The sequence below is a fragment of the Equus caballus genome, chromosome 20, assembly GCF_041296265.1.
Source record: "Equus caballus isolate H_3958 breed thoroughbred chromosome 20, TB-T2T, whole genome shotgun sequence".
Classification (NCBI taxonomy): Eukaryota; Metazoa; Chordata; class Mammalia; order Perissodactyla; family Equidae; genus Equus; species Equus caballus.
This window is the reverse complement of record NC_091703.1, coordinates 40,251,708-40,276,609: the sequence shown is the minus strand read 5'-3', so window position 1 is coordinate 40,276,609 and position 24,902 is coordinate 40,251,708. Positions and strand designations below refer to the sequence as shown.

The window sequence follows — 24,902 nt, the reverse complement described above, 5'->3', positions numbered from 1 at the left end:
GGAGGTTGGAGCTGTTCTATGTCTTGATTGGGGTGGTGGGTACATGACTGTACCCTTTTGCCAAAACCCATAGAACAACATTATCAGGGTGGATTTTGCTGTATGTAAATTATACCTCAATGAATCTAACTCATTTATCGCCGTAGTAAGGCCACTTCCCACACCCCCAGTACACCCCTCCCTGGGAACCAGCCGGGACTCCTGGCTCAGGAACTGGTCCTGCCTTTTCTGAGGGGCCTGTCACTCAGAATCACCAGTGAGCTTGAAAATGCTGATGCCATGGCCCCAGCCTAAATCAGGGGCTCTGGTTTAATGGGCTTGGGGTGCAGCCTGGGCATTGCGAGCTTTTCAAACACTTCCCAGGCAATTCTAATGACCCAGACGCTGAGCTCCCGGAGAGCAGGAATTATGATTTATTCAACTTTGTGCCCCCAGATACTCCATAAATATGTGCATTGCAGCACATGGAGGCAGGCGGCACCATGGGAAAGAGCTGGGAACTGTGAACGCCTGTAACAATCACGTGTGGCCACCACTGTTCTGAGTGCTGGACACATAGGCATTTAGTCGGCCCCCCAATCCCCAGGGAGGTAGGACCATGGTTATCCTCCTTTGACAGGTGAGGAAACCCTGGCACAGGGTGGTGGTCTTGCCCAAGACAACATAGCCAGTAGGTGGCAGAGCTGTGTGATGGCCTGGACCCACTAACGACCGGGAGATGCTGCCCCCAGCACCGACTGGAGCCAGACTTGGAATCAGACCAGCCTCGGTTGGAATCTGGGCTCATTACTTGCAGGCTGGGTGACTATGACAGGTTCTTCAGCCTTGCTTGGTTCTACCTTCCTGCTCTGTAAGACGTGGACACTTGAACTGACGTCAAAGGTCGCTCCAGAATGAAATGAGATGATGTGTGCTGAGTGCTCACGGCATAGTAAAATACTCACTAATGCTGGTGATGATGGATGTGGGGAGAAATGGATGAATGAATGACTGTGGTTCACAGGGCCCCAGGGTGCCGGCAGCAGGGCCAGCTCCTGCGGAAGGGAATTTTCCAGGAGGGAAGGCAAGGAGAGGCAAGGTCTTCCCCTGCCAGGGGTTCGCCAGGCCCTCCAGAGATGCCCCCACCCTGGCATCTGCCAGCCTTCCCTCCTCCCCCGGAGCTCCCTCTCCAGGGTCAGGGCACGTGGGCCCCAGAGCCACCAGGCTGCGAGGGGAGCCTCCAGCCTTTTAGAAGTAAGGACCTTTCGCAGTAAAACTTCAAAGCCCTTACAGTCTCCACCACCTAATGCAGCCCGAGCCTGGAACGCAGTGTCCCCAGGGGAGCGAATCCAGGGTGAGGTGCTGCCAGGAAAGCTCAGGGGCTCCCTAGGTCACACAGGCCCTTTTGAGCTCCCAGGAGAAGAGTCTAGAGAATGGCATCCTCTCAGTGTCCCTGGCTTTCCGGTGGGACCTTGAGTTCTGCCAGGTCTAGGCTCTGCCTACTCCCTGGTCACTGCACGTTCCCACATCCCCACACTCGTTCGTGGAACAAGCGAACACATTCCCACTGGATGCTTCCAGGTAGCAGTTCCCGGCGGCCGCTGGGGCACACAGCCTCTGGGTTCTGGCACTGACGCCTTGTGACCCCGTGGGGTGGCAGGTCAGACCCCCAGGGAAGGAGAGGAGGGCAGGTGAGTCTTCCCTTGTTCCTTCTTTTATTTTCCCCTTAACACGGGAAAGGCACTCTGGTTCTTGTGATGATAGAAGCATACATGATATTGAAACAAAAACTCAAATACCACAGAAGCTTAGGGTGTCAGGGCCCAGGCTGGGGCCACTGGATGTGGCCTGCTGGCCACTGCCACCCCCTGGTGGTCCCTTATGAAAAAGGAGCCTCACCCACCAGCCAGGGGCCAGACAGGTGCCCCTGCCCTCCCTCCCTCCTCCGTCCTTTCCTTCTGGTCTTCCCCTCCCTTCGCTCTTTCCCTCCTTTCGTCTCCCACGCGCCTCCCCTCTCTGCTCGCCCTATGGCTCTGCTGCTTGATGGGAGGAGCTCTGATCTTAGCGCACCAGCTTAAAACCTGGCTCTGGCATCCACCAGCTGTGTGACCTTGAGCTGATGACCAAACCTCTCTGAGACTCAGTGTCCTCACCTGGACAATGGGGATTATTAACTCCTGTGGGTAAAATGAGACAGTCCGTGTAAAACACCCAGCACAAGCCTGGCTCCATAGAGGTTTGTTATTTGTTATTATTATTACTCTCACGCCTGCACTGACAGGTGCCCCGCCGGTGGCAGTTTGCTTGCCTTCTTCATCCCAGGTAACCCGGGCCGCACTTGAGACTTGTGTGGGCAACTCCTACAAGATAGCCAGGCCTCCCCCAACCCAGACCAGTTAAATCAGAAACCTTTGGAGATGGATTCAGGCATGGGTATTTTTTTTTAATTTTAGTTTATTTTTATATTTATTTTTTCATGGGAGTTTTTTAGACTCCCCAGGACATACTAATGCGTAGCCCAGGCTGAGAACTGCGCGGGGGTGACCAACAGTCCTGCGTTACCTGGGACTTTCCCAGTTTTAGCACTGAAAGCCCCACGTCCCAGGAGCCCCCTCAGCCCTGGGCAAACCAGGACGCTTCACCGCCCCCTTTGCCAAAGGAATGAATCCCAAGCCAGGACACACAGTCTGGGCACAGGTGACTGGAAATCGATTATTTGAAAGCTCAGCTTGGGGTGGCGGGTCACAGAGGCCACAGGGGCAGCCCCTGGCAGGAGCCGGGCTCTGAGCAGGATGGTGGCCGGCTGTGGCTCAGTCAGAGAGGTCCCCGTTGTTGGGCCCCTGGGGGACCCCGCCGCTGGCCGCACGCTCCATGGCCTTCACCCAACGGCCCCTCAGCTCCTCGGTTTCGGCCTTGAAGGTGTAGAGCTGGCCTGACTGTTGCAGCTGGAAGACCCGAGGGTCCGCCTGGGGCCCAGAGGTCACCTGGTAGCCCAGCAGGGGGATGGAGGTGTGAGCCCGCATGTCCTGGGAGGGGAGGAGAGAGCTGTGGGCCGCTGCCCTCCCAGTAGCCCCACCACCTCAGACAGCCATTTTGAAGGCACCAGCCACACACTCGCCTCTCACATCCCAAACACCAGGAAGCAGGGTGGGCTGGCCGGAGGGCATCAAGGAGGAGGAGGAAAACTGGCCACCCCGAGGGCAACGCGGTCATGACCCAGAATCTGGGCCCAGCTCCGAAAGCCACTAGCCCTGTGACTCAAGGGAACCACATCCTCACTGGGCCTCGGTTTCCTCATCTGACATATGGGGCCAACAATACCCCCCTCCCCTTCCCCCCACACACACCATGAGAAGGCCAAGGCTTGGGGAGCAGGTGGTGGCGTTACCTGAGGGGCAGCGTACACATAGAGCACGAGGGGGTCGTCCTGAGGGATCACACACCAGCCCCGGGGGCCAGCCTTGCCCCACTTGTCCCCAACAAGCTGCAAGAAGCTGCACATTAGGCTCTGCTCGGACCCTGCCATGGACGCTTTCTAAAATCAGAGAGAGGGACTGTCAGGGAACAGAGCACCCACTATGTGACAGACATGGGTCTGAGGGCCTGAGAATCACTCTGTCTAATCCTTGCATCAGTCCCGCAAGGAGTTATTTCTCCCTGAGGCTCAGAGAGGTCCCAATTATGGGCCTGTGGTCACATGGCGGGCCGGTGGCAGAGCTGCAGTCAAACCCCAGCCAGGCTGAACTCAGGGCAGGTGCGGCGGGGTGCTTATCACTTGTGAGTTGCCCCAGGGGACAGAACTGGGGCCTGAGAAGGGGCTGGCCATCCCCTCTCTTCAGGTGCAGGCTGTGTGGCCTACTGGTCAGGGAGAGTGTGAGCAGGGGCTGGACCTAGAAGAACAGGGAGGATTGGAAAGCAGGTAGACATTGATGGAAAGGAGGAATTTGGAGCCTGGGAGCTGTTTTCAGCTGGAACAGGCTGGGGTCTCCTCCCACCTCCCAGGGACAGTGGGACGTTGACCTGGCCTCTAATGACGGAAGGGCTGTGGAAACCAGTGTCAGCACTAGATAAAATTGCATTTACAGCCTGAAGCTGAACACACCAGTGCCCCGCAGGGGCTGACTGGCAGCAGGGGGGCAGCCTGGGGAGCACCTGTGGGGTGGGGCGTGGCTCAGCGAGGCCCCAGGGGCAGCACAGGGAACATGCATGGCAGAGATCAGAGAGCTGGCTCCTAACTCGCTGTGTGACCTTGGGCAAGTCGCTTCTCTGGGCCTGGGTCTCCACGGGATAGGTCCCTGAAGTCCCTTCCGGTTAGAATGAAGACTCCAGTCTGACTCTTTCCAGCAGTGGGACCCTGACCTGGAGCCTCAGTTTCCCCATCTGTAAAGTGGAATCAGCAACACCAGCTCTCTTCACCTCCTGGGACTGTTAGGGCTGGGCATGGGGACATGAACAGGAATGGTCCAGAGAGGCAGTGGGATTGTTGGATGGGGACACAGAGGAGAGGCGGAAGAGCTGGATGACAGCCTGGAGCCAAAAGTTGCTTCCGTTTGGTGACAGGCCCAGCTCTGCTGGAGGGGGAGGGGTGGCTGTGGGCAGAGAGAGAAGGATGGGGAGCGTGACCACGGCTGGCTTATTCCTCAGCACCTAGGACAGTGCCGCACACGTTTGCTCAGTGGAGGAACGGGGGGGCCTCACCACCAGGATGCCCCGCTTCTTGTCCTCCTTGTCCTCGGGGAGCACGTTTCCCGTGAGGAACGTGTAGCAGTCGAAGCAGACTCGGTTGGGCCTGTTGCCGTCATATTTGAGCTCGGCCCGGTAGTCAGAGCACCTGGCACACACCACCTGGGGAGGACAGGCAGGAGGGGGGTGGGGCTGAACTGAGGCAGGGGAGGCCATGTTCGTACCTTGACTGGGGAGCTGGGGGCGTGAGAGCAACCAGAGACAGGAGGAAGAAAAAGCAAGATTCAGGAGAGGAATGGAGGCAGAGAGGGCATCCCACATGCTGACAGAGGCCCAGCTGCCTGGAGGGGGAAAGCGGGGCTCCAGGCTCCTCACAGGGGGGCTCGACCTGGCCCCCACTGCAGGTCTCGACTTCTCTCCCCTCCAGATCCCTCTTTCGTTAAGGCAGCTGTTGTCCCAGGGGCTTGCCCTGCACGCCCCTTGCGCCCCTTGCATCTGATTCACTTCTCCAAGTGCCCTCTCTCTCCCCTCTGCCATCTCACCTGATGCTCCCAGACCCCCCACCAGGTGAACAATGCTGGGGCTTTATCCTCACCTGCTGCTGAGGGCAGGGCAGCCCAGAGAGGGCCGCACAGCCGACTGGCAGCAACTGGTCCTCCACAAACAGGACATGTCTTTGAAATTCCACAGTTCAGCTTTAAGATTTGTGCAAACTTTGCCTCCCACTCCATCAGAGAGTCACGGGTGCCCTAATGCTAGCATGATGGGCTGGTTGTTTCTGCCAGGAAGACCCACCATGTGTACTGCGGTGGAGCGGAGCCCACCCCCAGCCCACCATGGAGAAGCCCCCAAGAAGGCTGACGTGGGTCATGCTGGGCAGACGGGGTGAAGGAGGCGCGACGAGACTCAGAGAGAAACTCAGGGTGCTGCAGGATGTGCCTTCCAGGGAGACTGGGGTGTCTCAGAGAGTCCAGGATGTGGGCTTGGAAATGGGGGCAAGAAATAGACATGAGGGAGGAGGGCTCGTCACCTGGGAGCTCATCTGTGCCCAGCACAGCGTGTGGCCTGGGAGGGACCTGCAGGAGGAGGCCTGGGCCTGCCCCACCCTCACCAGGATTCCCGTCTGGCAGGCGTGGAGACAGAAACTGGGCGCCCGAGCCACCGAAAGGATGACTCACAGAGCACAAAGGTATGTGCGGGCATGAGAAAGCCCCAGATCGGGCAAAGGTCCCTCACACGGCCTCACACAGGGGGCTTCAACTACCTCGGCAGTATTGTATTGTATTTTATTTTTTATTGAGATTTAAAACTTTAAAATATTATCAGTGTGTATTTATATTTTCCTCCAACTATTTTTTATTTTGAAAAATTTCAAACCTGCAGATAAGTTGAAAGAATAATACAGTGATCCCCCCTCACCCAACTCACCAGCTGTTTTAACATTTTTGCCATATTTGCTTTCTCTCTATATATGTATATTTTATTTTTTTCTGGACGGTTTGAGTATAAATTACAGTCGTCATGACAGCTCACCCTTAAATATGTAGCTGGTCTCTCCTAAGAGCAAGGCCTTTCCCTGACTGTCCACAATGTCATGACCACACTTGGGAAATTTAACATCGATACAATCTTATTATCTATATATGCCTCATAATCAAATTTCCCCCAGTGGTCCCAACAACGACCTCTCTAGCTAGGTTTCCTTCTTTTTTCCCCCATCCAGGATCCAATCAAAGATAACACACTTCATTTAGTTGTCAGAATATTTTCTTTCCTCCATGTACCTGAAAGGAGGCATATTGTTCTTTGTGCCTCCTGTATTTCTTGACTATTTTAAATAATTTTTCAGGAACTACTTACAAAGTCGAAAGTGTGAATCAACTCGACTCTTATTTACAGATGTGAGTCACCTGGAACAGTAGCTAATCCCAAGATTCTTTCTCTTTGGCTCTGGGATATAACTTGTCAGTTCCATCTGAACCTGGGTGTGCCCCAGTCCTAGAAATTTACTTTGTGTCCTGATTGCAGTGTAACACATTTGGGGACACCTCCCTCACTGGCCCCAACCTGCCCAGCTGGTCTCCTCCTGTTCCCCAGAGGTCACTGAAGGCTGAGGTTGTTTCCCTGTTTGCAGAGTAAATGGAGGGGGTTATGATGTCAACAGAGAACAGCTCAAGTGCAGCAGGTGCTTAAAAAGCAAAGCAAGATCCGCTTCCGATAACCGGGCCTGAGCCGATAAGAGGCAGTGGAGCGGACGCCATTCGTCCTCAGTCAGCTGGCGGCTCGAACTCCTGCGAGTGAGCCCGGCCTGAGCCGTTGAGGAGCGGGAAGGATAGGAGGAGAAGGAAGGGAGGGAAGCTTGTCTGGGTGAATCCTCACCACCACCTTGGAAGTAGGTATTACAGTCCCCTGCGTACAGATGAGGAAAGTGAGGCCTGAGCCTGGCGGGCAGAGTCAGCCACAGAACCGACCAGCCGCTGGAGTGCTGAGGGCTTGCACAGAAGAGAAGACAGCAAGCTGAGGGCGGTCGTGAAGCGAGGACGACCAGGGGTGGGCGTGTGACAGGCAGGGGGCTGACGAGGCGGCGGGTGCCCCGGCCTGAGCGGGGCTGAGGAGTTTGGATGCCCTCGACCATGGAACTGGAGACCATTTCCTGGCGCTGGGTCTGGGGGCCTTGGGACGTGGCCGTAAGAAAGCAGGTGAATGAGTAGGCTCTGCTCTGGGGAGTGTCTGAGCGAGCCGTTGGCCTCTCTGCGCCTCACTGCCCATCTGGAGAGCGGGGATAACGGAAGCCCTGCTCACAGGTGGGCCCTGTGCGGTCCAGATGGGGAAACCCCGCGCCTGGCACAGAGTGAGTACCCAGCGCTACTGGGTGCATGGGTCAACGCCAGCAGAGTTGGCAGGGAGGGCAGAGCAGGGCCTGAGCTGGGAAGGCGGAGGCTGAGGTGGGGCCGGTGGAGGCAGGGGTGCTGGCAGCTCTACTCACGTAGCCGCAGGCCCGGCAGTGGTGCCGACGGCGCGTCAGGGCGTTGAAGGGCTCCTGGCAGCGCATGCACATGGTCACCATCTTGTCCCGGATCCACTGTGGTGCCCGGAGGCCCAGCTCCTCCGACTGCAGCTGTTGGGCAGCAGGGCGGGCACTTCGTGACCTCTTCTGCACGTTCCCTGAGACCCTGGGGCCTGCCCACCCGCTGTGGCCGGGATTATGTGTGATGGGCTTCCCGGTGGCTTCTGTGGGAAGCTGCCTGGACAGGTGAAGACTGTATGGTGGGTCGGTCACTATTGTTCTTATTTTACACGTGAGGAAACGGAGGCCCAGAGAGGTCAAGAGACTCAGCAAAGACACCCAGCAAGGCAGAGTTCAGAGCTCAGATTGGAAATCAAGTCACAGGCACTCTCCCTACTTTCAGACCCAAACCTGCAGCACTCCGCCCCACCGCCTGCTGTACAGATGTGAGGTCCCCCCAGGAACGGTTGCAGCTAGAGGCTCCCAAAGGGAGTTTTTGCTAATGGGGGACCCTGCGGCTCTGAGTTTCTGAGTTGGGTGATGTTGGGGTGGGTGGGCTTCCCAGGTCCCTTCAAATCACTCCTGGTGTGTGACACTCGCCTGCCCTCTAAGCTGGTTTGGGTAGAGCAAAGAGGGAGCCAGCCCTGTGGGAGGCTGGCGGCTCTGGCCAGGACACAAGGCTCCATTTACCTCCCGCTCCTGGGTGTCTCCCTCAGGGCCCTGGGCAGCAGCCTTGAAGGTTTCGTTCCGCTTCTCAATCTGGTGAATGGCTGCTTGGCAGGCCTGGGGGGTAGAGGGGAGGGTAGAGGGGTGGCAGGGAGGGCTTGCTCATCTGTCCATCCCTGCACACATTCAACAGACATTGCTGGAAAGCCCACTGGGTGCAGGCACTGGACTCTAAGCACACGGTGGCTGACTCAAGGGAGGAGCGACTATTAGCCCCAGATTACAGACGTGAAAACTGAGGCTCAGGGGCGTTAAGCGACTTGCCCCAGCCCCCCCCCCCCCCCCCCCCCCCGAGCTGGGCAGTGAGAGGCCGCAAGATTTGAGCCCAGGGCTGACTCCAGACTGCCACAGAGCAACTCCTGAGGAAGCGCAGGGAGCAGATGGGCACACGCATGCACACATGTGCACACACGCACACACTCGCGCCCACGCACCCCTCCCTCCCCGTCGGCCTGGGTAGGCCAGGGTCATCCTCCTGGGGCTGGGAGCGTTCTGATACCTGCATCCAGGAAATCATTTCCTCCTGGGACCTGCTCGGAAAGTGAACCCAGGTGTTGAGAGCAGCCGCTCCCGGCGTGCCCGCCTCGCCCGGCCCCCAGGCCCCCAGCATGGTTGCCGCCTACCGGGCTTGCAGCTCCAGGGTGCGCTGCTTCCCGGACACCAGGAAAGAGTGGGGGAACTCGGCATTCGTCACCTCCCGCACCTGCGCGGAGGAAACAGGAGGGAGAGGGTGCTCAGGCTTGTCACACCCCGCCCCCCAGGCCTTGGGGGTGGAGGGAATGGATGGTGCCCCAGGGACAATTCAAATTCGAGGAACAGGGATAGGGAGCCTGCTCGAGGCCTCCCTAATCCCACTGAGCCAAGCAAGTGCCCCTGACCCTGGGCCTCGCTCTCAGCAAACGAGAGCGCTCCTGGAATTTCAGCAGAAGCTAAGCTGGCCCAGGGTGAGGCAGGGGTGACAGTTTCCGACAAAGGAGTCACCAAAAATGGAAACTGGGTCACAAATGAGTTTTGGGACACAGCTTTTTCAAGAGCAGACCTCGTGCCTAGAATAGGACCCTCTATCCCACACGGTGAGGGAAGGAACTGCTGGCCCCATTCACCGATCGATAGATCCCCCACTTCTTGTCTTGCACGGTCCTCTTGCCCAGAACGCCAGGGGTCCTGAGGCCAGCGTGAAAGCTGCCGGTCAGAGGGAGCTTACTGTGTGCCGGCTGCGGAGCTCAGGGTCTCTGTGCATGTTGTCATTTCATCAGCACAGCTCCTGAACCCACCCATCAATCCTAATGCTTCACGGCCCTCACGCGTGGCCCCCAAGGGCAGTGCCTCCCCCAGCGGCAGTCTCCCTGCTGGGCCGAAGCCGGCCAGGCCTCTAGATTATCGACCCGTTACAAGAAAGACAGGGCACCGTGGGACATGTTAAATGACACCACAGGGGTGCAGTCAGCAAAGCCCAGACCGTAAGAATCTCTACCAGAGAAATGATCTGAGTTCTTCAATTAATTCAAAAAAAGTGGGAGAGGGAAGCGTCATGGATTAAAGGAGAAATGAGAAGCGTATCACAGATGATTCAAACAGATCAGCTGTGAGAAGACATGGATGAGCCAGTCAAGGAAAACCAAAGGGTCTTCAGGTTATTAAATCATTGTTATTAATTCATTACATGTGATAATAGAACTGTTGTCATCTTTTAGGGCAAAAAAACAAGAAAAGAGTTCTTATCCGTTACAGAGATAGACTGAAGTATTTTTAGGTGAAATGATGATTATGCGTCTGGGATTTGCTCTTTTTTTTTTTTTGAGGAAGATTAGCCCTGAGCTAACATCTGCCGCCAATCCTCCTCTTTTTGCTGAGGAAGACTGGCCCTGAGCTAACATCCGTGCCCATCTTCCTCTACTTTATATGTGGGATGCCTGCCACAGCATGGCTTGACAAGTGGTGCCATGTCTGCACCTGGGATCCGAACCAGCAAATCCCAGACTGCCGAAGTGGAACGCGTGCACTTAACTGCTGCGCCACCTGGCCGGCCCCTGGGATTTGCTCTTAAATAATCTACTGGAAAAGGAGAATGGCAGGTGGGATGCTGCTAAAACAGGACTGGCTTTGAGTTGACAGTTGTGGAAGCCAGGTGATGATGTATGGGGGTTCATTATACCGTTTTCTCAGCTTTAAAAATTTCATAATAAAAAGTTAAAGAAAATCGTCACAGCAATCTCAGGAGGCAGATAATATCACCCTCCTTTGGGAGATGAGGAAATGGAGACTCAGAGAGGACAAGAGAACTGCCTGAGGTCACACAGCATCTAAAGGGCAGAATGAGGATTCAAACTCAGGTTTTTGGCCCCCCAAGCGTAGAGTGGAAGAAAATCTATTTCCACCCCAGTCCCAGAGTCCTGTAAGCACAGACTTCTCCTAGGCAGTGTGGAGAGAGAGTCACAAAGGGGAGCTAAAACAGAGACTAGAGCCCAATAGCCTTAGCATGGGGGGATCATTGTTGTCACTGAATCCAGCTGACACCTGAGGCCCTCTGCTGGCTCCCCGCCACGTGGGGACCAGGCCTTTGCACACATTCAGGGTGACCCGCCAGCTCCTAGAGGGCACTGACTACGGGCACACCTCCCCTCACGTCAGGCCCAGGGACCAGTCTGCTCCCTCTAGAAAGGGCCTGATGTGACGGACTCGGCACCCTGGGCAGAGGGAAGGCCCTGAGCGTTCATCTGTGGAGAAGGTCATGTGGAAAGAGGTGTTTGGGAAAGCCAGTGCAGAGCTGTGTGTGAGGGACAGAGGCTGGCTCTGGGCAAAACGGGACAACACGGTGGCCCAGAGGCCAGTTAGGAAGTCACACCCTAGACAGTCTGGGCCCAACTGGGGAGAAAGAAGAGGTTTCTACCTGGGGGACGATGTCAGCAAATCTGGCGAGACTCCCTGACCAATTGGGTGAAGGAGAGGGGAGAGGGAAAAGAAGGGAGAAATCTAAGGTTTGGAGTCCAGAGGTAGGAAGAAATATGATGTTTTTAAGAGCAAAAGGGGAACTGGGGGAAGCTCCTGGCCTGAGGGTCCAGGGCCCCTCTGCAGCAGGGCAGGATGGGGGTCCCTGAGCTCTGCCATGCCCAGTCTCAACCACTGCCCGCGTCTGGGCCGATTCAGGCCCCCGCTAGCCCATGCAGTGCCTTCGTGCTAATTACAAAACACTTTACTGACATCTGTTGGCAAACAGGCATAATATTCAGATTTTGTTGGAACAAGATGCTTGACTGCCATCTGCCGGACAATAAGAATTGTAAATATTCAATCTATGATGTCTGCTGTGGTGAAGCGTGCTCATCTTAGATGAGGTGCACTCGTGCAGTGCACAACCTGCACAGTTGTACATGGAGGCCCTGGCAATGTGTGTTCACATCTTTGCAGGTTTTGGCCCTGTGCAGGATGGCACAACACTAGGACCAACTCAGACCCTGGGGAGAATCAACTGCTGAGAATTAGGCCTCCCTGACACCTGGGGAGGAGGAAGCCATGGAGTCACAGGCCGGTGGGAACCATCACGGTGAGTGAAGGCCAGACCAGCCTCCAAACCTCAGACTCAGAAAATCCTTCCTGTGCAGACGCACACCAGTGGACAGCTCTGCACCTGCCAGGCCCGTGCCATCCAGGAGAGGGAGCTGTGCGGCCACCAGAGCAGCAGGCACGCTGGGGGGACGCGCCCAGTGGGACAGGCAGACGCCAGGACCCAGCACACTGGGCCCCTGAGCCCTGAGCACACACCCTAAGCCAGTGACCCTCTCAGCCCCGTCTCTCTGTATTTTCTCTTTATGACTGTTTTGATCTCTACGTTTCTTGTTTTTTCTATTAATCTCTGCCGGTCCTAAACCAGGGCTGCCTGTCTCCATTCCTCTGTCTGTCTGTAACTCTCCATAAACCTGTCTTCTCAGTCTCACTCACCAAAGCTCCCAGACCTACAAGCCTGCACAGGTCCTGGCCCCTGGGACATTCTGGCCACCTCGGGAGGGAAAGCTGGATGCCTCCGGGGCAGGGGCTGCATTCCTAGAAGACCTCAGGGGGCTCAGGCATGGGGGATGGGCTGTGAATCCCCAGAGGTGCCCATGACCCCATCGGCCTTCATCATTCTCAGGCTGCGCCCCGCCTCCAGGCCCTTAATTCGGCCCCAATTGCCAAGCAAGCTCAGTGAGGACAGGGCAAGGCCCTCCTGCTGGGGGCTCTCAGAGGCCCAGAGGAGGGAGCATCCAGGCCCAGCTCCTGCCTGCAGCTCCCTCCTGGGGCAGACCCTGGGGGGTGGGGGGTGGGGCTGATAGGGACAGGGAATAGGGGGATGGCAGGGTACGAGGACCAGCCAGACCTGACCTCTGCTCCTTCTCGTCCCGGCCCTCAGGACACGCCAGGAGTCTGGAGTGACCAGAGAGGGATGGTCAAGAAGGTTCCCCCACCATTTCCTCCACTCTGCCTGCAATTCCACCATAAGCTTTATCCCTCCAGGGTGAAGCCTTAATAGGAGACAGAGAGCACAGAGATAGGTATAGGGACTCGAGACTCTGTTATAGCTGAGTTTTCAAACCAGGATTTGCTGGTGACCCCAAGTACGTTACTTAACCTTTCTGGGCCTTGGTTTCCTTTTCTTTTTTTTTTAAACTATTTTTTTTAGAGCAATTTTAGGTTCACAGCTAAATTGAGAGGAAGGTACAGAGATTTCCCATACACCCCCTGCCACTACACATGCGTAGCCTCCCCCATTATCAACATCCCCCACCAGAGGGGTACATTTGTTATAATGATGAGCCTGTATTGACGCATCATTGTCACCAGAGTCCATAGTTTCCATTAGGGTTCACTCTTGGTGTTGTACGTTCTGTGGGTTTGGACAAAAGTTTAAAGACATGTGTCCACCATTATAGCATCATACAGAGTAGTTTCACTGCCCTAAAAATCCTCTGTGCTCCACCTGTTCATCCCTCCCTCCTCCCAACCCCGGAACCACTGACGTTTTTACTGTCTGCATCATTTACAGCTGTTCCAGAACGTCATATACAGTCATGTTGCTTAACGACAGGCATACGTTCTGAGAAATGCGTCATCAGGCAATTTTGTCATGTTTGGAACTTCACAGAGTGTACTGACACAAACCTAGATGGCACAGGCTGCTACACACTAGGCTGTATGGGACTAATCTTACAGGACCGCCGTCGGATAGGCGGTCTGTCATTGACCGAAATGTTATGTGATGCGTGACTGTGGCCTTTTCAGATGGGCTCCTTTCACTTAGGAACGTGCATTTAAGGTTCCTCTGTGTCTTTTCACAGCTGGTTAGCTCACTTCTCTTTAGCGCTGAATAATATTCCATTGTCTGGACGTACCACAGTTTACTCCCATATTTTTAAAATGGGATTAACTGCAAATACACTCACACACGGGCAGACTGTACCCGCTTATTCACTGCAGTCTCGTTGGCAGTGACCGACAACTGGAAACAATCTCAAGGTCCTCAGTAGAGGCCCGGCTGAGAGAATTACGGTACATCCTCACACTGGATACCAGGCAGCTGCAAAAGGATGGAGGAGCTCGAGACGTCCTGACGTGCAACGCTCTCCAGAATCAGTGATTAGTTAAAAAAGCAAAGTGCGGAATAGTTTCTGGAGCATGCCACTGTTTATGTGACACAAAAGTGAGGAAGCGGTAATAAGTAAATCATCAGTCTGCGTATGCAGAGACTACCTGGAAGGCCTCACAGGAGGCGAAGGCTGCCTGCAGGAGGGGAACAGGGGACGGGCTGGGGACCGACTTTCCATTGTCTATGTTTTTTATATTGTCTGATTTTAGAATGTGTATCATCTATATTTTTTAAGTAATAAAATTATTATTTTAAAATTAAAATATTTTAAAATTATAATATTTTATAATAAAATATTATTTTAAAATTAAATTTATTTTTTAAAAGCTAAAAACCCAAAAAAGTACAGGGGACAATAATGCCCCCACATCACGGAGCTGTTTTGAGGATCTGATGGGGTGGTGCAGGGCCCGGTTCACGGTGACCGCCCAGTTAATGGGCACTACTAAGGACTGCTGTCCCCACTCATTTGTGGCCGTCTCTGGATGGGGACACACACAAGCCAGCAGCTGAGCTGACAGTGTAGACCCTTCCGACTCCGTGTGGCCCCTGGACCGGCAGCATCAGCATCACCAGGAGCTGGCAGAGATGCACAGTCTCAGCCCCTTCCCCCTCACACACCTGAATCAGAACCTGCATTTTAACAAGACTCCCGGGGGATTCAGGCAGGCGTTAAAGTTTGCAAAGTACTGATGTAGACGGTAGGGAAAGCCGGGCGAGGCCAGGCTGGGGCAGGCACTGACTCAGAGTGGGCCAGGCCCGTGGGAGCTGGGAAGGGTGCTGGCCAGGAAGGCTGGGAGGCCCGATGGGAGAGCTCTGACCCCAGACTCTTCCAGCCCCCTGTTTGCCCAGGACCTGCGAGACTTGGGTTCCTGGATTAAGAACCCGGTTGGCCCCTCCTGCTGCTCCCACACTCTGTCCCGCCCTCGGGGTGGAGCCCAGCGGTGGTTGGGGTGCCTCTCACCTTCATCCCGGCCACGTCGATGCGGGTTCTCACCTGGAACTGAGCGCCCACCTGGATGACCCTGGGCACACAGTAGAGCAGCATGTTGTTGAACTGCGGGAGATACAAGGATGAGCGTGTGCGCTGCGGCAGAGGCAGGAAGGGGGGTCAGGCGGGGCTTCCCCCAGGGTGGACTGAGTACCCCCGGATCTCCCTCCCCTCTCGCCACCCTGGGCCAGCTCATGGGACGTTACAAGTGTGATGAGCCCCTAATCCAACTGGGATGGTCACTGAAGGGTCACCCTACGTGTGGGCATCAAGGATCCACAGCAGCCCTCAGAAATCTATGAGGCTTTCTCACGGGGGGCTTAAGAGAGGTTGTAGCTCCCTCCCCGAGAACTCCAGACCCCAAGGACCAGTTTCCAGATCTCCAGGAGACCACGGGCTTCTTCAGCACAAACCCCAGGGGTTCTTCCTCGAAGCTAACCTAACCCCTCCTGCTGTGCACTCTCTAGAGCCCAGATTAACACCACAGGCTTTGGAGCCAAACGGACTGGGTTCAGATTCCAAGGCTGTCGCTTCCTAGGGCACGTCTGGGAAGCCCCTCAGACGGAAATCCCTGAGGCCTGCAGGCAGCACGGGACTTGTTCCAAGTCACCCGGGTGCCAAAGCGGAGCAGCAGGCCCTCTCTGTTCCTCCTGCAGTGACCTCAGGCAGGCAGGGCCCGGAGCAGAGTGGCCGCGGACTTCCCTCCCCAGGGTGGGTGGGCCCCCGGCATCCCCCGGCATCCCCCGGCATCCCCCGGCATCCCCCGGCATCCCCCGGCATCCCCCTACCAAGAAAAGGTAGCGCTCCATGGGGTCGCTGCGGCGGAAGGAGATCTTGAGAACTGGCCCCTCGCGGAGCAGAGCGTTGGAGGGGTCTACGATGTCATCCTCGAGGCCCAGGCGCTGGTACACCTCCCACAGGTCCTGCAGCCGCTCCTGGGGACAGGGGCGCACGCTCAGCCGAGGCCGGGCAGAGCCCACCTGATTCCGAGGGGTGTGAGGTGAGGGCAGCAGCGGGGCCCGGTGTCATGGGGCAGGATCAGGGGACGAGTGGATACGGAGACCTGGGTAGGTTGGGGAAGCTGAGAGCTGCAGGGAGGAGGGACGGGGTCCCTGGGGATGCCCGCTGCTTCCACCCCCGAGGGCGGGGCTGCTCACCATCTCAGTGATGGCTGCGTTGGAGTGCTGGGCAGCCGAGAAGATCATGTCCAGGGCTTCTGAAGAGGGGCAGGGCCAGAGTCATCCCCTGAAAATCTGGGACCGGAGGCTGGGGCAGGAGGTCCTTTGAGGCTTAACAAAGTGGCCTCAGGGCCTGCCATGAGCGGCCCCATGAGCAGCCTGGCACATGGGGTGTCTGGATAATGGGACCATTTCCCTCCCAGGCTGGAGAGACTGGAAGCCACGGAAAAACAGGGCTTATGGGTTTGGCTTCTGTGACTCTCACTGCTCCCTGAACCAAGCCAGACCCAGAGGGTGCAGCGGAAAGAGCATGGGTTTTGGCATCAAATAGGCATGGCTTCAACTCCTAGCTCTGCTCCTTTCTGGTTGTGAGACCTTGAGCAAGTCACCTAACCTCTCTGGGCCTTAGTGTCCTTGTCTGTAAAAAAATGGCTAAAGGTATAGTTACTATCTATGAAGCGCCGAAGATGGATGTTGATGGCTGATGGTCATGATAGCCATTTCAGCAGGTGCTCAACAAATATATGGGAGTGGCTCAGACCTCCCCAGCCCCCTGGGCCCCCGGGGGGTGTCCTTACTCTGGGCATCAGCCCGGTCTGGGGCCTGGGCTGGCAGCTTCTGGACGTACTCCTTGAGCAGCAGCTCGTAGCGTGGAATTCTCTGGACGGGTTCCAGCATGTGGTGCTGCAGGGTCAGGCTGCCCGAGGCCTCGCTGCTCTTGGGGAGGGATGGGGGAGGAACAGGGTGGGGGTGAGAGTGGGAGGGGTGGGTCAGGCTGCCCCAGGGTCCGGGGAGCAGGCAGGATGGGTGGGTACTGGGGCTTTCGGAAGCCGTTGAGCCAGGGAGATGCCCAAAATCACTTGGGGAAACTGAGCCCCTGCACCCCGGGGGTGGCAGTGCAGGCTCTGCTCAGCCCCCGGTGCCAAGCTCACCTGAATGCGGGTGATAACCTCCTGGAAGGGTGCAGACTTGTCTGTCCAGGTGGCCAGCAGCTCAGCGGCTCGCTCAAAGTTCTTGACATACTCACTGTACATCTTCAGGAAGGGGGCCAGTTTCTGGATCACGTCACCGATGCGGGGGGTGGCCGACCTGCAGGAGGGGCACCAGTTATTGCCCTCAGCCTGGGGACCTCCTCTCTCGACTCCGCCTTCTGCCACACTTCTGGGTGCACACATGGGGGCCACGTCATCCTCACACACGTATGTGGTTCACCCCCCTTAGACTGTCAGCCCCCTGAGGGTAGATGCTGTTCTCTTCCACAGATTGGGCCCCCACAAAGGCCCAGCACAGTGCTGGGCCCACAACAGGCATTCAACAACCACTAGATGCTTGCTCATGTAACAATAATGAGGGCTACATGCTAAGCACTGCCCAAGTCACGCTGCGTGTCTCATCTCATTTAATTCTCACAATCCTGCAGTGGGGACAGTGAGTGGCCCATCTTAGAGATGAGGAAATCGAGGCTCAGAGGGGTAAGAACTTATCTGGGATCATCCCGTGGTAGGGGTTCAACCCAGGGACTGTTACAGCAGAGCAATAAGAAGCCACACTCTGGAGCTGGCCTGCCTGAGTCTGATTCCCAACTGCACCACTTACTCTAGCTGTATGTTCTTGGGGAAGTCACTCAGCCTCTCTGTACCTCCATTTTCCCAGCTGAAAAAAATGGGAATGGCAGCAGGCGACCTCATAGGGTTGTCTTTTTTATTAAAAAATACCTTTTATTCTGAAAACTTTTAAGCAATCATAAAGTAAAAAGAATATAGTAATGAATCCCTATACATCCATCACTGGATTTAACAGTTACTAACAGTCTGCTTTGCTGAAGGATTTTAAACGACATCCCAGAGACCATGGCGTTTCTTTGTCAAAATACATAAAGCAAGTAATTTCACCACTAAATACTTTGGTGGCCATCTCTGAAAATAAAGAGGGTTTCTTGCATAATCACGATGCCGTCATCACACAGTGGGCTGGTGTGAGATTAGCCAGGCATGCAGGAAGCCTTCAGTTAGCACTGGCTATTTCCACTGCCTCCTACGCCACTCAGCCTAGTGAGGACCTGATCCATCCCCTTTCCCAGGACACACACACACACATGCGGGCACATACACATACACACACCCCCCGAGACTCCAGGGCTCAGTCATTCAAGCCCCTTGCCATGTGGACAGACTGAACCCAGAGGAAGAGACTCTCGTGGCCACAGAGCAAGAGCAGGGGCTCAGCCAGCCATGCCCAGTGCCCCGGGGCTGCACCCCGACCTGCCCAGGGCTGCAGTCAGGGGCCTCAGGGGCTCCCGGTTGACCTCACCAGTCGTCCAGCCGCCGCTGCAGCTCCGGGAGGAAGAACTGTGAGTGGAACTGGTAGATGGAGGAGATGTTGGAGAAGATGAGCCTGACCACGTCCTCAGGGAAGGCCTTGCCGCTGCGGGCCTCCTTCAGCAGCTCCTGGAAGAACACCTGCAGCCCCCGCTGGGTCACCAGGCCTGTGGCAGAGAGGGAGCCACCCGCACACCAGCCCCAGGGGGGACAAGACAGCTCCGGGGGGGCTTCGGGGGCCCTCTTCCCCTTCCTGAATGCTTCCACCTCCTTAATCTCCCGTCACCCTCGCAACAACCCCAGGAAGAGAGCGGCAGGGAAGACTGTATTCCTGCCGCTCTACAGATGGACAGACCTAGAGGCTTAGGGACTTGGCCAGATGCTGGCAGCTAACGAAAGTCAGAAATGGGCCCATCTTGTGTCTGTCAAGGTCCTGGACTTCACCAGACTCAAGATCCCTCTGCTGATGGTCAGTGATTTAACCCTCTGGCCTTGGGGCTCCCTAGGAAAGTGCAAAGGCGTAACAATGGTGAGGACGTCAGGTGTCGGGATGACAGATGAGGGTGCCGCGTGAGGCCTGGAAGGACTGGCTGGGGTGCGCTGTGCTACACGTGAGGCCGGCCCAGGCACCAAGGGAGGAACGGGGAGTGGTATTAATGGGCTACATGCTGATTCCTACTCCAACTCCAGCTAACAGGGTCAAAGGACTGAAGCTTCCCAGAATCAAATCTCGGAGTCCTAACGCTCAGCTTTGGTGCGGTGGGTCGGAAGGGAGGGCAGGAGTGGGATGAGGAGACCCAGGTGCTGGGGCTCGGGTCGGGGCACCCTGGCCACTGGCCTGGTCTAGCAGGTGGAGGCGTGCCACATAGGCCTTCTCGGTTTCCAGCAGCTCCTGGACGATCCTCTTCTCCTCAGGCTCCTGCAGGCGGGGTTGAGGGAGGAGGAGAAGAAGGAGAGGGACAGCTTTGGTCTCCTCTGATGGGGCCCTTGGGTGCAGTCTCCAAAGATGTTCCAGTGAGAGGCACCTCCCAGCATGCACACCCTCCCGCAGCGCGCCTGGGCTGGCACCGGGGCCTCCGTAACTGAGAGAATGGGGCAGCCGTGAGGCTGTGCCAGTTCTGGGCCTAAGCCTTAAGAGGCACGGAAGCTTCCGCTTGTGCTCTCTGGGAACCATGAACCACCACATCCGGAGGTCTGGCTGCCCTGATGGAGAGGCCACATGGAGCGGGAGCCAGGGCCCAGCCGTGCCAGCATCCCAGCTGAGCCCAGCCTTCCGACTACCCCTGCCCGGGCAACTGGCTTGAGAGTTGGGCTATCCTGGGCATTCCAGCCCTGGCTACCATCTGACCGCAGCCATGTGAGAGACCCTGTTATGGACTGAATTGTGTGCTTCCCAAATCCGTATGCTGAAGCCCTCACCTCCAGTGTAGCTGTATTTGGATAGAGGGCCTTTAAATAGGTAATTAAGTTAACTGAGGTCATAAGGATGAGGTCCTAACCCCCTAGGACTGGTGTCCCTCTAAGAAGAGGGAGAGACCGGCAGAGCAGGTGCACAGAAGAAAGGTCATGGTCACACAGTGAGAAAACGGCCGTCTACAAGCTGGGAAGAGAGGCCTCGCCAGAAACCAATCCTGCCAGCACCTTCATCTTGGACTGCCAGCCTCTAGAACTGTGAGAAAACAGATTTCTGTTGTTTCAGTCACCCAGTCTGGGGGATTTTGTTACAGCAGCCCAAGCTGACTCAGACAAGCCCCAGCTGAGACCAAGAGAAAAACCATCCCAGAGCATTCCAGTCAACCCACAAAACTGTGAGAAACAGTAAATCGTATTCGGCCCCTACATTTGGGGGTGGTTTGTTATGCAGATATCAAGATAACCAGAACATACGACTATGATCACCATCCTCATTTTATAAATCAGGAAACAGGCACGAAGAGGTGACTTGCCTAAGACTTGTCACACAGAAGGGTTGGGATGGGAACCCTGGCCGTCTGGCTCCAGGGTGCACCGTATCAGGCAGCCGAGCCCTTGAACTCCACAGACGAGGACACTGAAATCCAGAGGAGGGAGCTGACCTACTCAGGATCAGTCTAAGGGCAGGAATTAGCACTGACTGCTATTTCTAGTTGGGATTGTTGCCTCCTTCAGTGGGTAAACCCAGGCCACACCTGGGAAGGGTACCAGGTTCACAAGATGGAGACTGTTCCAAGCTGTGTGGGCTTGGACAAGTTCCTTAACCTCTCTGAGTTTTGATTTCCTTGCCTCAAAGACTCCTACAGTGACGGGTATGTGAAATAAGGCCTGCAGTGAGGGGCATAGTAGACACATAATCAAAGGCCAGTACAGGGGCAGAATCTAGCTTCCAGCTGATCTCTGGTCACACAAGACCCCCACCTGGGGAAGTGCTGGCTCTGGTTGGGAGAGAATTGGTGGGGACAAGGTCAGTGAAGCTCCCCGCCCCCAGCTCCCTACTTCTACCCAAGCTTCCAGGCACCTGCATCCCTGGCCCGGGGCTGGTCTCTGGCTGGCAAGATTTCCTCCAGGCCCCGCTGGACAGCTTGTTCTTCAGGGAGCTCAGGTACCTCCTGCTGACCGTCCTGGGCCCTGACCCCAGGGCCTCCCCCATGTCGGGCTCCTCCCCTGGCTCTGCGGGCGAGGGAGGCCTGCACTCAAGGCGGTGATGCTCAGATTCCAGTCCGTGGGCTCTGGGCGCTGCTCCCAGACTCCTGAGGAGAACAGAGCAGACATGAGGCTTTCCTGTCTGTAGAGCAGGAAGAAGAAGAGCACCTCCCTGGCAGGAATTTTGGGCAATTAAGGCAAATCACAGGTGTGCAGGGGCCCCTGAGTGCCTGGCACTCAGGAGGAGTTTGCTCAGGAAAACATCCACTTCCCTCCCCAACATCGTCTTGCAGGGAACTCCAGTCTCCAAAATGAGTCAGCAGACACTGTCCTTTGTTCTCTGGGGCACAATATATTTCCCTGTTTAAAACTTAGCAAAGAACTCTCCCTTCTCCACACAGAGGTTTTTAAGGACTCCTCCCAGATCACCCTTACCTGTAGACTTCATGCCTATTTTTAGTCTCTGCAGCAGGAAGGGCCTTAAAACCTTAGTAACTGATACATGGAGGGAAAGTGGGAGTCATGGAACACTCTAAAGGGAGGGCAGAGCTGCTAAAGCTGGGGCTTTTCAGTGGGAGCTCTGCCCTCCACACCTCTAGGCAGGGAAAAAGCCAGTCTGGGAGCAGTTTTTCTGTTCTGCTGGGGATGGGCCATTGTAGGGCAGCTTTATCATCCTGCCTACAGGGTCTGCAGGTCAGTCAAATTCTTGAGGTATCAGAGGCCATCCTCACTGAATATATCCAACGATTTGGGCTGTGCCCCATTCCCTTCGATGTGGAAAGGCTTGCCATGACAGGGTAGGGTAGGCATCCTTGTGAGAGAGACAGGCTGGGAAATGGAGGACCAAAAGGGTACAAAATCTCCAAAACTCTGTGAGAAAGGATTTCGTTACCGCCCATTTTGCAGCTTAGGAAACTGAGGTACAGAGAGGACAAGTAGCTTGCAGCTAGAGGGTGGCAGAGGTGAGATTCAGATCAGATGTCCCAAGCCTTCGCCCTAAACTGCCCTTCTTCATTTGAGTCAAGGCAAAACAGATCCAGAGAGTCAACATGACCTGCCCCAAGTCACACAGCTGGTTCATGGTAGAGGGAGGATGGGGACCCAGTCCGCGATGGCTCTTCATGGGCTCTCCCACCCCTCTCTGGTGTCCCAAAGCTCAGTTCCTCAATCCATGGGTCTGCAGCTCATGGAAGTTGCTGGGCTGCAGGCTTTCTGTTCTATATTTGGTTTCAGCTTCTGCATTTCTCTCCAAGTGCCCCAGGCCAGCTTCTGTTTCCTCTTCACCCCTCAGTTTCAGATCAGCTAAAGAGCTAGAAGACCTCACAAGAAAGCCCAGGCAAGGCAGCTGGCATGGGGCCCCTCACACAATAAGGGGTGTCTAGTACCCTCCCAACAAGGTCTCCTCTGACCCCATTCTGGTCTGAGGGCTGCCTCCTCCTGCTAGGGGTGCTGCCGGGGCAGAGAACACATGCCGAGGGTCTCCACTGGGCATGCACTGCCTGTTGGGTGTGGCAGTGCCGTCTCCCCACACCCAAGTGGGTGGTGGGCCAGGGAGGTGGTGCCTAGAGCTGTCCTCGGTGCTGAACAGAACGTGCTTAACAAAGGACCCTGGGAGAGGCAGGGTGAGCTCACCAGGTTCAAGAAGTTGAACCGCCCTTCTAGGTCCACATCTATGTCACCTCTGCCAGGAAGCCCACAGCAGGCTTTGTCTGCTCTGAGTGCCCTCAGCATAGCATCCCGCCCCTCCCAAGATGTCTATTGTTCATAACCCGGCATCATGGTAATTCCAGGAGCTTAGCATCCAAAGATAGAAATCCTCAGGGCAGAGATCATTCTTTAGGCTCCTGCATCTGCTACAGTTCCTGTGTGATGCTGTGCTGTGCCGCCCACACCCCCTTCAAGACTGAAGCACCGTTCCCCCCAGCTGCTGATGGTATATTGACTGACTCCCTCCCTGGAAGAGAGCTGCCTCACTTAAGGTCAAGCCCACATCCAATGACTAGTCCACGTGAGGTATCAAGACCCAGCTCTTTGCCTCAGTTGGAACGACCTGAGGGGCATCCCAGCCCCAGAGCCTCCCCAAGACAGGCTGAGACCTCTGTTGCAAGTGCACAGCACCTCATCCTCTCCCTCTGCCCAATGCTGCGTCCTTCCCCCCACAGGCGGTGTTCCCAAAACCCTCCCCAGTAAATCGCCTGAAGCAAATCTCTGCCTCAGAACCTATTTCCAGAGGACCCCGGCTACAACAGCCCCTAACACAGTCCTGGGCTTAAGAAATGCCTGCGGAGTGGATTAATGTCATGCACACATGCACCCAACACGGCTCCTGCCGGGGCCACCAATGACCTCTACACACCTGGTCCAGCCTTTTCCGTTCAGACAGAAGCCCCTGCGTAGCCCCATGCCCATGAACTTAAAGCACTTAAAGCCTCCCCCCTTCTCTGCGCCCCCATTTTCTTGTCTGTAAGATAGTAATATAAATAGTACCTGCCCCCATTAGGCTGTTAGGTGATTAAATGAAATAAGTAACAAAATGCACTTAGAACAGTGCCTCATAGGTAGGCTGACCATAGGTCCGGGTTTGTCTGAGACAGTCTCAGTTTTTCCTATTTTTCTCCCACCCTCCCCCCCAAAATTTAATAGCATCCACTTTCACTTTCAATTGTGTCCTGGTTTGAATGAGAAATTATATGGCTATCCTACGCATAAGGAGTAAGTGTTTGATAAGTATTAGCTATTATTTCTGCTGGAGGGGCCATGGGTGGAGTTCTGCAGGCTGAACACTGTGTTCAGTGCACCCACACTCGCTCGTAATTGCACACGTCCGGACTCTCCCCAACACATCAACACACGCACTCTCATCTCAGCCCAGCTCCTGGTGCCCCAACGACACTTTCCTGTGCTCCGAGGGACCCATGACCGAGGGACGTGGGCACTGCCCAGACAGGAGGTGGTGTCCAGGACTGGGCCCAGAGACAGAACTGCTGACTGTGAGCCCAAGCTGGCCCTGGCCCTATCCCTCAGCCTGGAGACTGGGGAACCCGTGCTGCCCAAGGGCCTGGGGACGGGCAGAGGAGCCAGAGGGAACCTGCCAGTCGGCCGTGGTGACCCTTCCCACCCCCACAGCCACATACCTGCTGTTCTCAAACACAGTCACCAGATTGGACACAGAGGCTGGCTTCTCCTCACTCGCCCCCTCCATCCTGCAGGCCTCCAGGGCGGCCCCCAGCTACTCCTGAAACAGGAAGGGAGGCCTCCAGCCAGCACACTCAGCCACCCCCCCCCCCCGGGGGTCACAGATGGGTTAGGACATCCCAGAATCTGCTCCTGTCTTTCCCAAGGGCTCAGCAGGCTGGGTCCCGGCTTCAGAGTGAGGAAGGAGGAAGTGGTCCCAGGGCCACAACCCTAAAGGGGAAAGTCCCAGTGCTCCCCACAGAGGGAGGAGCCTGCGTGGGCCCCACCCGTCCGTCATGGGGGCTGATCTTTTTCTTCGGTGGAACCCCAGTCCCAGAAGCCACCCTGAGGGGGCAACGAGCCCAGAGGCAGTTTCTGGGGCTGGGCCCTTGGCCCGCCTCTCGGCCTGAGTGTCTCTGGCTGACTATTCTTTCTCTCTCACAAGGTCCAGTGGATTTTACTTGGTCCTTTCTCAACAACTTCTCCGCACCTGACCCTGCTCACTGCTTCAAGGAAACAACTTCTTTTATTAAAAATAAATCACCAACCTGTGAAGAGATGGCAGGGAGGAGTCCTGTGGAGCTCCCACCTCCCCACTGGGGTTCTC

At 55.9% G+C, this 24,902-nt stretch overlaps 1 protein-coding gene across 7 annotated transcripts; it reads right to left on the bottom strand.

Annotated features, from left to right (window-relative positions):
* Window positions 1-2,415: 2,415 nt before the first annotated feature.
* FGD2 (FYVE, RhoGEF and PH domain containing 2) lies at window positions 2,416-24,514 on the bottom strand. Of its 7 annotated transcripts, XR_011429705.1 has the most exons (17): window positions 24,256-24,496; window positions 20,997-21,228; window positions 19,341-19,421; window positions 18,495-18,643; window positions 17,117-17,273; window positions 16,763-16,901; window positions 16,164-16,222; window positions 15,795-15,941; window positions 14,980-15,072; window positions 9,019-9,098; window positions 8,895-8,925; window positions 8,360-8,452; window positions 7,649-7,780; window positions 4,678-4,824; window positions 4,228-4,359; window positions 3,368-3,514; window positions 2,416-3,005 (listed from the first exon to the last, which is right to left on the bottom strand). XR_011429705.1 is itself a non-coding variant. In XM_070244488.1 (16 exons), the coding sequence occupies exons 1-16, from the start codon at window positions 24,321-24,323 to the stop codon at window positions 2,790-2,792; spliced, it is 1,920 nt and encodes a 639-aa protein (XP_070100589.1). In that variant the 5' UTR covers window positions 24,324-24,514; the 3' UTR covers window positions 2,416-2,789. The 7 variants fall into 7 exon arrangements, 6 of the variants coding, with proteins under 6 accessions (XP_070100589.1, XP_023480623.1, XP_001495203.2 ...); XM_070244488.1 differs by lacking the exon at window positions 4,228-4,359 and having other exon boundaries at window positions 3,368-3,463; window positions 24,256-24,514; XM_023624855.2 differs by lacking the exon at window positions 4,228-4,359 and having other exon boundaries at window positions 15,013-15,072; window positions 24,256-24,508.
* Window positions 24,515-24,902: the final 388 nt, after the last annotated feature.

What these genes read in the sequence shown, in the direction of transcription:
- FGD2 (XM_001495153.6), bottom strand. Translation starts at nt 24,323, where the DNA reads ATGGAGGGGGCGAGTGAGGAGAAGCCAGCCTCTGTGTCCAATCTGGTG. An exon ending in CAGCGGCGGCTGGACGACTG is followed by an intron (nt 17,274 to 18,494) that starts GTGAGGTCAACC and finishes CCCCTCCTGCAG; the next exon opens with GTCGGCCACCCCCCGCATCG. An exon ending in AGAAGCGGGGCATCCTGGTG is followed by an intron (nt 3,515 to 4,677) that starts GTGAGGCCCCCC and finishes CTCTGATTTTAG; the next exon opens with AAAGCGTCCATGGCAGGGTC.